Here is a 17,020-nt window from a genome sequence, read left to right on the forward strand (position 1 = left end):
CATGGTCAGGCGCCCAGGGGTCCCGAGAGAACCTGTGGGAGAAGGAAGACTCCACGATGAACTTGCACCAAATCTCCAGCTTTCTGAGTGTGAACCACAGCGCTAGGGGTTGGCTGAATTCAGAAAAATGAAGAAACGCCGCGTGGTGCCCTAAGGAGCACGGGTCAGTTTATCACACACACACACACAACTAGAAATGTGAATCGTTTTGTTTCCTGAGAATGTTCTTTCCATGTAACAGCTATTCTCCTAGAGCAGTACTATTCCCAAAGAAGTTTCTGAGGTGATGGAAATGTTACATACTTCAGAGCTGTGCAGTAAGAGAGTCACAACGCACACAGGGCTATGGAGCACCTGAAATATGCCTGGTGTGGATGAAGAAATGAATTTTCGACGTTATTTCGCCTTCACTAATTAAAGGAGCCACATGTGGCTAATGGAGAGCGCAGATCTATAGCATCCTTCTTACTGTCTGCAGAGCACTTATTTAGCACATTGACGTGGTAAGTCAGCCTTTCTAGTGACCATTTTGTTGGCTGCCACACGCATCCTCCTGGTTGAATGTCTGTACACATCCAAACTACTTGATTAGAAAAAAAGTTCTAGACAGAAAGTTCTGGAGCTAATGGGTAATTATGTTTCTAGACTTTCTCTGCATATTAAGACCACTCACTTACAATTACATAGATGTGAACAGCATTTTGCTTATTACTAGCAATTTTCAGATAAACGATTCGCACTGGATCTTCACGACTGCCAGGCCAAATTAGATGAGGCAGGTAGTTCCACCCCCTACGGACAGACAGAAAAACAGGCAGTGGAGAGCACGCCCCTGACTCAGCTGTGTGAGAGGGCTTTTATAGCCGACATCCAGACCTGTGGTGGCGCAGTGGATAAAGCATCCACCTGGAATGCTGAGGTCGCCAGTTTGAAATCCTGGGCTTGCCCAGTCAAGGCACATACGAGGAGCAACTACTGTGAATTGATGATTCCCCCATCCCCGCCTTTCTCTCTCCTCTCTCTAAAAATAAATAAATAAAATTTTAAAGAGTACACCGCGCTATTGTGTGATGTTGAACCACTTATTCTCCCAGATTAGTTTAACAAACAGAAATGCTTCTGCTGTATTTACAAGTGAATAGGGCAAGATGGGAAAGTATATTCCCGGTATGATCAACACAGTATCAAATCAAAGAAAATAAACCAATGTATTTACAATCTTTAGGTTGTAGAACTGTAACTTATGTTTTTCTATATCTCTGTCCAAATACTTATAATAAACCTAAATAATTATTAAAATAGCATTTCGTGGGCAGTTATAAAGGCTAAACAGTTTACATGCACTATGTCATTTATAATATGTCCACATGCTAAGGACCATTATTATCCCTATTTACAGACAAAAACACAGTGGGTTGAGAAAAGTTTGAGAAACGAGGCAAGGGCAAGGCAGCGAGAGGGATCTGAACTCAGGCTGACTCGCTGGACAGCCTCTCGTCTCAGCCATCACAGCCCGGCTTCTCAAACCTGAACGTGCACACAAATTACCTTACGATCCTGCAGTTTCTGATTCAGGTGGTGCTGATGCTGTCGGCCCCGACCACACCCTGCATAGCAAAGCTCTATGCAATCTCTAGACTATAATCATCAAGGAGAAAACATACTATACCCAACCAGGGAACTGTTTTCTAAGAATTTAAGTAACATCAATGCCTACTAATATATATTTTTTAATTTTAAGACTTTATTCATTTTAGAGAGAAAGAAAGGGAGGGAGAGAGAAAGGGAGGGAGGAACAGGAAGCATCGACTCCCGTATGTGCCTTGACCAGGCAAACCCAGGGTTTCAAACCAGCAACCTCATCTCAGGGTTCCAGGTAGATGCTTTATCCGCTGCGCCACCACAGGTCAGGCGCTGCTTACTAATATATATAAGCACAAAAATACCTTTCTTCTCAGTAACTTCTGCAAGCCTCCTCGCCTATCCACACGGCAGACCCTAAAGTGCTCTTGCAATTCCCACCGCCCACACCCCCCTGGCAGGCCACTGCCATCAGACTCACTGAGCCCAACTCAAAGCTCAATCAGCCTTCTCACCACACTAGCAGGGAGCAGTTTATCCTCAAAGCTTCCACTAGCAAACATCCACAAACCCAGACAGCAGGTGCCAGGAGGAAGGGCCCCCAGGGGTGTCCCAAGGAACTCATCAATTCCCCCCACCACTCACAACTGGAGACAAGTCCCCACCAAGTCACCGCCACATTTGAGATGTCATTTCCCTGTTCCTATAGACTTTTTCTTTGAAACATTAAAATTATGTAACCTCCAAATATTTTAACCTTCCAAAAGTTTGCAAGTGCTAGCTACTTTTATAGTGGAAGAACCTTCAACACCCTTTAATTATGCTCCTAATTCTTTGTGTCTTTTTATGTGGGATTATCGGAGAGCTGTTGTTTAATGAACTTTTTGCCATCTGCAGTAATCCTGTTTATCTGTCTTAATGCTTAATGCCATGAAATTACTTATCTGATACCTTTAAAGTAGCTCTTGCCTAATGGGCTTTATTTCCCTAACTTTCTATTTTACTGCGTCTCCTATAATGAATAGATGAACTTTTTGTCAATAATAGTGACATCCTAACATTTAGTCTATAATTGATGTACTTATAGCACCTTCCATTTCCCCCGAAGATTATATTTATTAACGCACTTCCTTCCTTGAATCACTTGTGTGACTTGGTAGCAAATTTTTATTTCCTTTTTAATTAGCCCAGAAGATTACCTATCTTAAGTTTCCTCTATTTAATGTTTTTAACACCAATACTTTATAAAACAGAACTGTTTCTCCCATTTTTGTCTTGGTAACGTTTCCTATTCATTTAAGTGAACGATGTAAACTCCCTTGAAATGGAATTAAGACGCACAGCAGTTTCCATTAACCTGTCAGAAACCTTTTATACATGCCACATGCTCGTCTTAGCTTATCATCTGATTTTAAGACGGCTATAATCCATTTCTCTCTCAAAGGCCCCTTTCTCTTCGCCTTTTTAAAGCCAAAGTTATCTCTAGTCTTAGGAGATGAATGGCTGTCATCAATGCATCCACAAACAACAAGTGCTGGTGAGGGTGTGGAGAAATGGGAGCCCTCGTGCGCTGTTGGTGGGAATGCAGACTGGTGCAGCCACTGAGGAAAGCAGCACGAAGTCACCTCAAAAAAATTAAAAATGAAACTGCCTTATCATTTCCACTTTTGGGAATATATACAAAGAAACCCGAGACTGACCAGGCAGTGGTGCAGTGGATAGAGCATCAGACTGGGACACGAAGGACCCAGGTTCAAAACCCCGAGGTCACCAGCTTGAGCGCAGGCTCATCTGGTTTGAGCAAGGCTCACCAGCTTGAGCCCAAGGTCGCTGGCTTGAGCAAGGGGTCACTCGGTCTGCTATAGCCCCCCGGTCCAGGCACATATGAGAAAGCAATCAATGAACAACTAAGGTACTGCAACAAAGAGTCGATGCTTCTCATCTCTCTCTCTTCCTATCTATCTGTCCCTCTCTCTGTCTCTCTCTGTCTCTGTCACAAAAAAGAAAAGAAACCTGAAACATTGATTCAAAAAAATATATATACCCCTATGTTCACTGCAGGATTATTTATAATAGGCAAGATTTGGAGGCAGCCCAAGTGCCCATCAGTAAATGAATGGATAAAAAAGTGTGGTACATTTTGAAATACTACTTAGTTGTAAAAAAAAAGAAAATCTTACCTCTTGCAACAGCATGGATAGATCTGGAGAGCATTGTGCTAAGTGAAATACAGTAAGCCAGTCAGAGAAAGACAAGTGCCATATGATTTCATTCATATGTGGAATCTAATAAACAAAATGAACTAATAAGCAAAATAGAGACAGACTCACAGATAGAGAGCAGGCTGAGAACTGTGGAGGGGGGTCCTGGGTGAGCGGGGTGAAGAGATTGATTCAAAAAGGGGGGGGGGGAGAGAAGAAAAGACTCATGGACAACGGTGTGGTGATTTCCGGGGAAGGACGAAGGGGGAAGTGGAGAAGGATATTAAACAGTGATGGGCAGAGACTTGGCTTGTTGTGAAAACACAATATGGTGTGCAGAGATGTGCTGTAGAAGTGGGCAGCTGAAGTCTGTGTAATTTTATTAACCAGTGTCATCCCAATAAATTCAATGAAAAGGAAAGAAAAAGCTAAAAAAAAAATACGAGTCCCAGTAACCTGTGGGACAATATCAAGCAATCTAACACGTGTAATTTAGTCCAAAAAAGGGGGAAGTGTGGGGGGAAAAAATTAAAGACAAAGTTATCTCTGGTCTTGAGAGACAAAGGAGACTGTTCTAAAATATAGAGGGGAAATAATGTGTCACCAAAGGGCAAAGGTGACTTGGCCAGGTGAATTTCAATTCTTCCCTCCATTCCTTCCCCTCTTCAGCTACATTCACCAGGCTTGAGTGATCAGCTCTGTTCCCTCTAAGTAACTTATAGGAAACCTGACTGTGCGACTGACACTCTGCCAAGCACTGACTCAGGTGCTAGAATCAAATAGCAAATAAGGTAGACATGAGAGAACAGAACAGATCCCATCCTGCCTCATGGAACTTGAATCACAAGAAAGAAAGAGTTCTTTCTTCTGTAGAGGATCGTTGCCGAGTCGCATTTGAAGGGTACTTTCAAAAGTACCCATATTGCCCACTTGATGCTGGGCAGTATTCTTTCCCCTGAGTATTACAATTCCTCAGCATCTCCCAAGTCCTCTGGTATGTCTACAATTCAAAAACTGAACATCCTTACTATATTTTCAACATCGGTCAGCTTTTCTGGTATGGTCATCACCATTTACTTGGGCAGCATCAACCTTGGGTGTGCTAAATCTTCTTTTTTTTTTTCTTTTTTTTTTTTTTCATTTTTCTGAAGCTGGAAACAGGGAGAGACAGTCAGACGGACTCCCACATGCGCCCGACCAGGATCCACCTGGCACGCCCACCATGGGGTGACGCTCTGCCCACCAGGGGGCGATGCTCTGCCCATCCTGGGCGTCGCCATGTTGCGACCAGAGCCACTCTAGCGCCTGAGGCAGAGGCCACAGAGCCATCCCCAGCGCCCGGGCCATCTTTGCTCCAATGGAGCCTTGGCTGCGGGAGGGGAAGAGAGAGACAGAGAGGAAAGCGCGGCGGAGGGGTGGAGAAGCAAATGGGCACTTCTCCTGTGTGCCCTGGCCGGGAATCGAACCCGGGTCCTCCGCACGCTAGGCCGACGCTCTACCGCTGAGCCAACCGGCCAGGGCCGGGTGTGCTAAATCTTTACCCGTCTGCAACATGGCTGGCCTTCAGAGGTCCGCCCTTGTCACAAGATGAACTGCATCTTTCATTAAAACAGAATATCCCTGATGTAACTCATTCTTTCCAACTTCATCTCTCCGACTGCAGCGAGCATCAACTCTCGCCAGCCCTGCTTCTCCAGGCCCCTGACAAGCGGGCTCAGTAGCTACTATCATTCTTTTTAATCAAACTTTAGGCTGTTTTTTATAAAATCTGTTTTTGAAACGCGTTATTCAGTTCTATTCTGGTTTCTCTTAGCATGAACCATTTTTTATGCCTCCAAATTTTTCCTGGTAAAATTTTTTTTTCCCTGATGAAACACCTTACATTGCTAATCACTCTTCTATCATCCCCAAATTCCCTCATTTTATTTTTATAATAAAAAACAAGTTCAATTTAGAACTTTCCAAACCAATTGAGAGGCTTTTTCCTTTTTTTTTTTTTTTTTTTTTTTCCAGCTGACTGTGGAGCTACAAGTGCGACCGGGGCTCATGCTTCAGCCGTGTACAATTACTTGAATGACTCCGAGCACACTGCTCTGATTCACGGCTAACGCGGGAGGAAAATGCTCCAGGAAGGCCGGCAAAGACGACACCCTTATGATATCCCCGAGCTAACCTCACCGGGCCCTGGAAGAACAAAAAGGGGTTTCTAGTGCAGTAAAATTAAACACCCTTTATGCTTTCGTTTCTCTATGCCAACAGACACACAAATGTCCCGTGTGGAGCACTCGGCACCTTGCGTTTGTAAGTCTTCTAAATCGAGTTATTCATTAATTCCACATCCCTCCAGTGGCTGCAGGCCTGTTCCGGAGAGAGCTGCGTGGCTGCCCTCCCGCCCCGGCGGCCTCTCTTCCAGGCCAAGGACAACCCTCGGCTTCACAGGGCACTGCTGTCTGTCAGAATGCACTGACAGACTGGATGCGGGCACCAGCGTGTTCACCCAATCTACGGTCATCTAGTATCAGAATTTAGGGGGAGGACTGGGGAGTGAGAGTTTGGAATCCAGGGGCTCACTCTGGGCGGCTTATGTTTTTAATACTTTATAGACCTGTGTGTAGCACTGCTGTCTCACACGTCACGATGTACCACCCGCAAGAGCTCTGTGGTTTTCAAGTTAACAAGATGGAGCAGATTATTTCTAGCTTCTTTCTGGAGCGGTCGTTAACAATTCACCTTCCACAGAAAGTTCAGAAAAAGTTCTCTTGCATGCGAGCCATACAAGCGTAAGTTCATGATCGGAAAGTAAGAAAACCCTTACAATTTTTTATTTTATAGGAGGCATTATAGTCGTTATTAGTTTTGTTTTAAAAATCTCCTTCTAGCCCTGGCCGGTTGGCTCAGTGGTAGAGCATTGGTCCAGCGTGTGGATGTCCCGGTTTCGAGTCCCTGTCAGGGCTCCCCCTCTCACTTTTCTCCCCTCCCCTCCCCTGCAGCCATGGCTCAACTGCAGTGAGTTGGCCCCCGGTGCTGAGGATGGCTCCAAGGCATCCACTTCATGCATTAAGAAGAGCTAGCTTGCTGAGCAACAGAGCAACGCCCCAGATGGGCAGAGCATCACCCCCTAGTGGGCTTGCCAAGTGGATGGATCCCTATCAGGGCGCATGCAGGAGTCTATCTCTGCTTCCCCTCTTCTCATTGAATAAAAAAAAAATTCTACTTCTGGACTATTTAAAGAGTAGCCCTTCTCTTTGGCACCCAGCACTGTTTGAGGGAAGTACTGATCAAAACGATATTGCGTTTGGTTGGTATTTCAACACAATATTCCCATCAAAGGGCGGGGAAATTCCCCATCATTAATATATTCAAAGGCAAGTCTCATGGTGCTGAAATAATTTGTTGATTGTTGTTATTGTTTCTTTTAATAAATCAAGGCCCCTGCAAAGACCAATTTAAATGCCTATACTGACAAGGACTCCACAGGGGGGATGGCAGAGCATCTGTCTGCATCTGCCAAAGACAGGCCACCTGAATAAATCGATGTAGAATGTCCCTCTCCAGCGGCTCTCCCTCAGATCATCCTATCCAACGGCACAAGTATGAAGTCAATATTGACATCACTACCCCCTGATGGAATTCTCTAGCACGAGCTACGAGTGCACCTCCTCTTCCAGCACACACGGACTTGAGTGTCCCTCCTCTGCCACAGCAGCAGAGCCAGTGGTCAGGAGCACAGGCGGAAGCTGGGCAGACCTACGTGCCAATGCCAAAACCACCTCTTCTGGCCTGAGGGCTTGAAAAAAAATAATCGCCTAACCTTCTGGTTTCCTCATCTACAGAACGGCAGAGCACACTACCTACCTAAATATACTGCTGTGGAAACGAACTAAGATCTGTCAGCAGTGGGAGCATTAAATAAGTTAGAGTGTATCCCAGCAGATGTGTTTAAAGCTGTTTTTAAAAGAATGGGATGGTGGGTAAGAACCAGGGGGCAGCCTGGCCTGCGGTGGCACAAGGGATGCAGCGTCCACCTGGAACGCTGAGGTCGCCAGATCAAAACCCACGGCTTGCCTGATGTCAAGGCACAGACGAGAAACAACTACATACTATGGGTTGATGCTTCCGGTCCCCCGCCCCCCTCATCCCTTTCTCTTCTCTCTAAAATCAATCAATAAAATATCTCAAAAAAAAAATAATAATAACCAAGAGACAGACAGTCAAAAAGACACCTACTTTTGGTAGGGTAACACCTCAGAAATCAAGCTACGCCCAAGAGCCAACGACATCTTCTGATAGCACAGGGCAGCCAGTAGCTGTGATTTTTTTTTTTTTTATCATAGGCAGTGACTGGGGGAACTTGGCCACAGTCATTCATATATCATCCCTTCCATCAAGTCCTGTGCACTGTTGGTACTGCAGAGGTTGAATTTACCTATTTAGAATGTCTTTTAAAAGATTACACTATCATCCGGTGTTGGAATGAAAAGTTACTGTATACATAAGAGAGCAAGGAAACGGCGCGTAAATCTGATTAATAGTGAAGCAAGTATCTGTCATTGGAAGAATGACTGCAAGTCCGTACTTTCTTGCAAAGCAAGTTCTTGGAAGGACTTCAAGGAGGAAGGTGCTCACCAGGAGCTGAAACTGCACTGCATTCGGCTTCTGAAACAGAGGTAGTACGGGGAGCACCATTCACGAACCGAGGGATGTACGTGGAGGAGAATTAGAATGCCCAAAGCTTTGGAGTTCTGAACTGTCTTAAACCAGAGGGAACGCAGATGTGATCCATTCCTGTGGCCAAAGCGGAACTGGCAAAATACTGTGTACAGGTTAAAAAAAAAAAAGCAAGTCAAGAAAACTACAAATATAGACAAGCATGGGTTCACTAAAGTATACATGTGTGTGCGTGTGAATGTGTGTATAAATCCATATTAGGGCTAAACTGATATGTTCTAGACAGTGAATAGTAATTAGAAAAGGGGAGAGGGAAGATTTTAATGTTTAACTGTAATTATTTCTACTTTGTTTGAAATATTTATAATGAGCATGTGCTTCATTTTTACTTCGAGAAGATTACAACAAAATAGTGCACGTGCAGTCTTGGCACCCTGCCATATACAGTAGCTCCTCGATGATGACTAGTAGCCATCACTGTGCTCCTAAGAGGATACAAAAGAAATAAGAAATGTGACACGGCCTGACCAGGCGGTGGCGCAGTGGATAGAGCATTGATCTGGGATGTGGAGGACCCAGGTTTGAGACCCCAAGGTCGCCAGCTTGAGCGCGGGCTCATCTGGCTTGAACAAAGAGCTCACCAGCTTAGACCCAAGGTCGCTGGCTGGAGCAAGGGGTTACTCGGCCCACTGAAGGCCCGCGGTCAAAGCACATATGAGAAAGCAATCAATGAACAACTAAGGTGTTGCAACAAAAAACTATCATTGATGCTTCTCATCTCTCTCCATTCCTGTCTGTCCCTATCTATCCCTCTCTCTGACTCTCTCTCTGTCCCTGAAAGAAAAAAAAACAAACAAAAAAAGAAAGAAATGTGACACGTTTAACATGTGATTCCAGTCCTTGAGGAGTTTATAATCTAGTGGGATTCGGGACTAAACCAGGAGAGATAGATAAGATGGAAGGACAAACAAATAGATGGACGGACAGATGGATAAATAGACAGATAGCTATAGACAGACAGAATGACCATAAAACAAAGAAAGTTGCTGCCCACAAGCCACAGAAGAAATGTCTTGTTCAAATCTCAGAAGTTGACCAAGAGTAGCTGCTAGGGTCTTAGGCACCTATATATGATACATACCCCAACATGGTATCCGGAAAGCTACAGAGGCAAGCTAGGACATATGTCATCAACTCTGCGACCTGTTCAAGAGTGACCCAATCAATCATTAAATATTCCCAAGACAAGGTACCCACGTTTGCCCAAGCCTGTGATGCCCACGCAGCTCTGTTCCCTCCAAGGCCGTAAGCCCATATCAAACCATCTCCCATTTAGGAATGCCTCCAAGTTATACCAATGCCTCTGCCCTTTCCAATTAATGAAGGAGGTTAAACAACCCAATTTCCATCACTGGGTCATCTGACTCTTCCAGAGAAAAGGACAAGGGTTACACAGTCTTCCCATCCTTAGAGCACAGCACAGTGCCAGAGCACGCTAGTAAACAATCAAACAAAGCTTTGAGAAGAATGGTCCAGTTACCCAAAGACAAACAGGGAAATGATGTTCGCACGCTTGGGAAGCCAGAGCTCGTCTTCAGAGATGGATACAACCTCAGACACACGTGCCCGACCAGTGGGCACGCCTCCTTGGTGCCTCTTTCTTCCTGCAAATTCACTCACAGAAAAGGACAGCAGCAGACAAGGTGCGTCACTAGTCTGAGGAGAGGACAAAGTACAAAACTCAAGGAAGGCTGGACACTGAACAAAGGGAAACAACAGCTGGCAGTCAAAGTGTCTTAAAGAATCCAAGTGTTACAAAGAGACACAGCCTAACTTTTCAAAGACTGGAAGAAAAAAGTGTAAGATGAAAACTTCTCAAAACCCCACTTGCTGCAAAGTATAGAAGATTTTCCCCACCACCTGCAGAACTGACTCCAGTTGTAAAAGCCCTTTGATGGGAAGGGAAGCGGAATTCTGGGAGGGAAAGTGGAGCTGGGAAGAACAATAATGGCTCTGTGGAGTGGAGGAAGGGAGACTTCCAGGAGTTAAGATTTCATCATACGACTCCCAAGGCAAACTTTCGGCAACTTCTCCCTTACCTCTCGTGGCCGGCGAACCTGCCAAGTTTAACATTCAGGGAACCAGGTGGCTTTTGGTGTCAGCTGCCACCTGCTTTTTTACCTGCTTTCTCAGCATGTCTCTCCCAAAGAAAACCAAATAAATCTACAATCTAGAACTCCAGAAGCTTGCGCTATGTATGACACAAGAGGAAGTGAGAGGGGAAGGGTCAGTGCTGACACATTTCCAAGTCAGAAGGCATCTCACATTGAGCCTGTGGGGCCGCAGAAACCTGACGACTGAAAGACCCCTGGGGAGGAGGATGGCGTCCCGACCCACGGCATCCAGAGCGCATCCTGAGGATGAACGGTAATAACGAACGCTCAGGATGTACGGCGAGGGGCCTGCTCACACTAGGTCAGGGGTACTCAACTGGGGTGCTCAGCAGGGGCTGATGTCCCCAGAGGGCACTGGGTAATGACATTTACGGTTGTCACAGTGGCTGAGGGGTAAGGGGGCTAGTACTGGCATCTAGAACCAGTGATGCTGCTAGATATTCTATAAAGGCAGGATACCCCTTTCCAACAGAGAATGTCAACAGCACTGAGGCTGTGAAAAACCCTGCACTAGACTAACCCCACCCATGCAACCATCTCCAGAAACCCTAACCATCCTGCTGAAGTAAGTACTTGCCAGCCCTTGGACCAAGCTGGTACCCTGCCACAAATCCCACTTATTCGGTAAGCAACATGAACATCAGGCAGATGGCATGACATGCAAATGCAGTATCTGCAAGTGCTCAGCTACCCTCCCAGCAAACGTATTTCAGGGCACTCCTCAGCAACCAGAAGAGTAAACCCTTCTGCAGCAATTACACGGAAAGAGGGGTACTCATACTCACACATGCGTACATGCATGCGCGCACACACAGGAACAGCCATCTTAAAAATCTCCCCAGTGTCAGGCAGAGGCACTGGCAACAAAGCTGCACAGTTAGGGTAGCCATTTCCAAAATATTCCAAAGAGAAAAAAGAGGGAAAGAGAACAAACAAGAAAGCGTCACAGCCCAGACCAGATCTGTCCCTGGGGCTACCACACAGTTAAAAACAGTTGCATCACTCCAAGTCATGTGCATGGCACATCGTTATCTTTTATTTATTAATTGTAGAATACAATAAACACATAAGAAAAGGGGAAAACATAAAGATACCGCTTAATGGATAACAGCAAACCCCCCACCACGTAACTACCGCTCCAGTCCAGAGATGGAGCAGTGGTGGCCTGCGGTCTTTTCCCACCAAGTGTGCCTCCCCACCAGGCACACAGCAAGAAGGCCAGGGCTATTTTGAAAAGGTCCATCATGGCTTAGTGGTTGAGCATTGGCCTAGCGCCCTGGTCGGCAAACTGTGGCTCTCAAGTCACAATCGGCTCTTTGGCGCCTTGGGTGTGGCTCTTCCACAAAATACATGTGTGGGCGCTACCCTGATAAGGAATGTACCTACCTATATAGTTTAAGTTTAAAAAATTTGGCTCTCAAAACAAGTTTCAATGGTTGTGCTGTTGACTAATGAGTTTGCTGACCACTGGCCTAGCGTGTGGATATCCCAGGTTCAATTCCCGGTCAGGGCACACAGGAGAAGTGCCTATGTGCTTCTCCACTTTTCCCCGTCTTCTCTCTCTCTCTCTCTCTCTCTCTCTCTCTCTCTCTCTCTCTCTTTCTCTCTCTCTCTCTCTTCTCCTCCTGCAGCCATGGCTCAATTGGAGTCAGTTGGCCCTGGGCACTGAGGATGGCTTCATGGCCTCCACTTTAGGTGCTAAGAAGAGCTCAGTTGCTGAGCAACGGAGCAACACCCCAGATAGGCAGAGCATCGCCCCCTAGTGGGCTTGCCAGCTGGATCCCTGTTGAGGTGCATGTGGGAGTCTCTCTGTCACCCCTCCTCTTACTGAATTAAAAAAAAAAAAAGAACGAAAAGGTCCATCATTCCTCAAGGATTGAGATTTAGTTTATGTATTGACCAAAAAACACCAACTGCTGAGGTAAGTTCAGAGCAGTGACCACAAAATGAACAAATCTGGGCAAGGGAGGTGTCTGAGGAAGCAACCTCACTGATTTTGCGAATTCACAAAAGCTCGTGGGAGGAAAGGCATGGAAGCACTGTGCCCGGAAGCAGTGGGAATACCCAGGTTGGGAGCCAAGAGAAACTTGAGTTGGACTGCAAGCGCCAGGCCTTCCTCCGGCACCCTGGCTACGGATGATCTCTCGTGAGCCATAAAGTAACTTCCTGCCACGCCGTATCATTGGAAACATTCAGCCAGATCGTGTGTTTAGAGTGGCAAGCACAGCATCTCACACAAAGACGTTCCACAAAGACTGGGTTCTCCTTCCTCCCCTGACCATGCAAACAGGCAAGGTGGTCAAGGCCATGTCTTCAGTGAGATCATTCGATTATGAACTTTCCTAATCCCCCATTCTCTAAACCAGGGGTCCCCAAACTTTTTACACAGGGGGTCAGTTCACTGTCCCTCAGACCATTGGAGGGCCGGACTATAAAAAAACTATGAACAAATCCCTATGCACACTACACATATCTTATTTTAAAGTAAAAAAACAAAATGGGAACGAATACAATATTTAAAATAGAGAACAAGTAAATTTAAATCAACAAACTGACCAGTATTTCAATGGGAACTATGCTCCTCTTACCGACCACCAATGAAAGAGGTGCCCCTTCCGAGTGTGCGGCGGGGGGCCGGATAAATGGCCTCAGGGGGCCGCATGCGGCCTGCAGGCCGTAGTTTGGGGACCCCTGCTCTAAACTGTTTCACAGGGGTGATATGAGCTCACTTTCAAGTCACTCTGGTGACATTAGCAAAAAAGTGTCTAAACCAGTCTCGGAGGCCCAGAATTGACCCTTCCGCCCGCTCTCACTCACATTCCTGCCCCTCCCCCACTAATCCCAAGGTAAATGGCCTAAGTGGGCTGTCAGGAAAAAACACCTCACACCCCAGGAGGGAGCCTGCGCTCAGCGCTTTGAAGATGAAAAGCCACAAGGTGTGTTTATTTGTACTGTGGTGCACAGTCTCATCTACCTGGGCTGGGCTGCACAAAGCGACTCAGTTAGTAAAAAGTAATGATACAATCTACCCGCTGACACCATGAAGCAGATTTTTCCAGGAAAAAAGGTCAATACCCGTACTCCTGGGCGTGCACATGGGGGTGGGGTGGGGGGGAGTTTAAGCCTCTTCACTGACAAGAGAGAGAATGCCAGGGAATCTAATCAAAGGTCAGCCTGGGAGGGGGGGAGAAGACTGACCACCCATGCCCTGACCACCATTACACGCGCCTACCATCGATGCACTTAAACCCACCAAGTCCACCACACGAAGAAAAACTGAACGTCGGATGGGCTGAGTCTGTCTCACAGGATACATTAAAATATAATAACAGCCAAAAATCAATGCTTTACTTCCCTAACACAAGCAATAAAAACAAAGGAAGAAAAAAAAACCATGAAGGGAGTCTGAGAAGGTTCCTGAAAAGGCCTCCCAGCTGCTCCTGGAGTGTCAGTGGCCTTCCAGCCCCACAAAGACAGGGAAGTCAGACGAGGTCTCAACTCTGACGCCAGGTTTCTTCACAGACTATCAAAGAGATGCAGAAAGCTGAGGTACAATCTCTCTTGTTCCATCAACTTCCCAGAAAAGGATCATGGTGTAGGATACGGGATAGAAGGACAGGGTCTCCGGTCCTGCTATGGACCCCAAACTGAACCACCCAGGCTTCTCTATGGGCTGGGAGCCCGGGGCACCAGGCTGGCATCAGGTGAAATGACCAGCCCTGTTTCTGGTAACACTTCAGGTCAAGGAGGAATCTATGCTAAGAGAAGATGCTTAAGCAACATGAAACACGCACACGCCCCAACCTGCCTAGAGATGCCTAAACCAGCAACTGTACAGGACATTCAACGCTACATAGGCTCAAAGACCACAGATGATGAAAAACGGCCACATGAGACAGTCAGGCAGTTTTGTGACCCCTACCCCACTATGACTATTTTATTTATTTTAGCCCTGCTTTGTATATACACACATGTTAAGTAACCAGCACTGACCAGAGAAGGACAAAATTAACTTTATAGCTATTTTTACATGGATGGGAACTCTCCCGTGACCAACTGGGAGACACAAAAAATAGTTTCCACTGAGCCACAGGCAGCTCTCTGGACACACACACACACACACACACACACACACACGGCTTCCAGGCTGTCCTCCTTGGGTGTTATCATGGGACACAACATAGCTATGTAAATTGAGAGAGAATCTAGGCAGATCTCACATCTGAGATGCTCAGGAAATCTGTCTATTCTAACTGCTTCCAAATAATCATTCACACCAGCCAGTGGCTGCCAATGCCCCTTTGGAACTCTCTCCCTGGGGTGTCCCCAACAGGTCAGGAGAAATGGGGCACTCTGACCCAGGCCTGGTTAAAAATCCCTAGCAGCCAATAGCATTCCACTCTCACTGGAAGCTACAACAAATTCGCAGGTATCTAAAAGGAGTCTCCTGGTAGTGGGGAGATGTCAAAGTGTGTGGGGGGAGGCAGAGGGGAGAGAAGGCTGACCCGTGGCCAGGACCAGGGACTTCAGGGAAGAAGGGAGATTTTTCTAAGCGCACACCTGTGTGTGCAGGGTCGGGGGGGGGGGGGTGCAGAATGAAATGACCTCAACTTCCCCAACAAATACGTCACCAAAAACACCTCTGCAGCAAGTAGCTAGAAGCATTTTTGGAAAATCGGGCATAAATTAGGTATGTGGATGGCACAAACGTCAGGAAAGCAAGCTTCTGCTGAAGAAAGTTCACTGGGCCCTGTCATTCCTGGTCACCCACTTTCTGGCCATCAGCTGCCCAGAAATAAACAACAGGGGGCCAAAGGCGGGTGGAGCCGAGGAGGGGCAGCTGACAGCTGTGGCTGGCGGGCAGGAACAGAGGAGGAAGGGCTCGGGCTGGAATTCGGGGCGTGCTCACATCAGCAGAAAAGTTCCTGGGAACAACACGCTGTCTGGGAGGGAAAGAAGCTTGCTGTTCTCGGGACTTCAGGATGCACTCACTAAGGTGATGCCAGGTTCAAAGCACTAGATGAAGCCCGGGTCCTCTCCTGGGGCACCTCCCCAGCCAGGGCTCTCACTCAGAGGGGTATGGAGGAGGTGGTCAGATGACAAATAAATGGTCTGCTCCCAGGAAATAGTAATAATTCCCAGGCCCAGCCTAGCTTCATCTCTTTTTGCCGAAATCAAACAGTCCAGGGAGGAGTGCAAGGAAGCGGTGCTCTGGCCCGCCCCGAGGTCCAGGTGGAAAAACTGAGGCCCGAGGGTGCACGCAAGGGACCCGAGAAGAGGCTCTGGGAAGGCTAGCCAGCACCGAGCACCCGGAGCACCCGGGCGTTTGGGAAGATGGGATCAGGGAAGAGCCCTGTCCTTTCCCCTCCTATTTTCCCCAACACACACAACACAGAGACAGGCTCACACGAGCTACGCCCAATCGGGGCAGCCGCGGGGCTCCCCAGAGCCGGGCTGCACACAAAGCCCCGCCCGCGCACACACAGCACAGCAGAAGCCGGCGCGCACGCCCACACAATAGGACCGCGCGCACCCCGCCGCGGCCCCTCGCCGGGGTCCCGGCCAGCCCGGCGCCGGGGTCCTCCCTCCCTGCGCACCCGCGCCGGGAGACGCAGCCCGGGCTCGGGGAGGGGGAGCGAGCGCCCGGCAGCACGCCCCGCGTCCGGCAGGAAGTTCGCCCGACGCCCCCCGACTCACCCGCGGCGCTGCTCAGCAGCAGGCACAGCGGCCCCAGCAGCCACATGGCGCGGCCGCCGCTCCCGCTGCCCGGCGCCGTCGCTGCCCCTGCGGCCTCGGAGCTGACCCCGCCCCTCGCCGCGCCGGCCCCGCCCCCGGCTGTCCCTCCGCCCACTGCCCCGCCCGGCCCCGGCCCGGCCCGGCCCTACTCCGCGAAGTTTTGCAAGCGTCCCGGCTGCGCTCCGCCGCCCACGTCCTGCCCGGCTTGTCCCGGCTCTGAGAGGCCGCCGAGGGGCCCGTGAAGGGTCCGGCCGTTTTGGCCTCTCGCCGCCTACCCACCCTGGCCACAAGGATCTCCTAACAGCCGGGCTCTTCTCTGCCTTCCTTTCTCCCCTTTCCTCCTCCCTCTCTCGGCTCCTCCATCCTCCGAGGATGTGGCGCTCACCCTCTCCCAGACCCAAACTTGAGTTCTTCACTCAACTACAAAATAAGTTGACTTCAGGAAGGGAAAGAAAAAGTTGGAAGGAAGGGCCAAATATTCTGAGAAAATACGTATTTTATTTTCATTAGCGAGAGTGGAATATGACCATTGCTTCTCAGACTGGAATACGCATCGGAAACACTTGGAGATCTTGCTGAAATGCTGACTCCGACTCCCTCGGTCTGGGGTGGGGCCTGAGATTCTGCTTTTCTAACAAACTTGTAGGTGATTTGGAGACT

General features: G+C 48.0%; 1 protein-coding gene across 2 annotated transcripts in view; it reads right to left on the reverse strand.

Moving 5' to 3' along the window:
- The window catches only part of LDLRAD3 (low density lipoprotein receptor class A domain containing 3), a 245,789-nt gene extending 229,354 nt beyond the window's left edge, over positions 1 to 16,435 (reverse strand). For both annotated transcript variants that reach the window (XM_066363137.1, XM_066363129.1), the window contains exon 1: positions 16,322 to 16,435. In XM_066363137.1, coding sequence (XP_066219234.1) covers positions 16,322 to 16,367 — 46 coding nt within the window. In that variant the 5' untranslated portion in view covers positions 16,368 to 16,435. The remainder of the gene's footprint in view (positions 1 to 16,321) is intronic.
- Positions 16,436 to 17,020: the final 585 nt, after the last annotated feature.

Source organism: Saccopteryx leptura, chromosome 1, assembly GCF_036850995.1.
Source record: "Saccopteryx leptura isolate mSacLep1 chromosome 1, mSacLep1_pri_phased_curated, whole genome shotgun sequence".
NCBI lineage: Eukaryota > Metazoa > Chordata > Mammalia > Chiroptera > Emballonuridae > Saccopteryx > Saccopteryx leptura.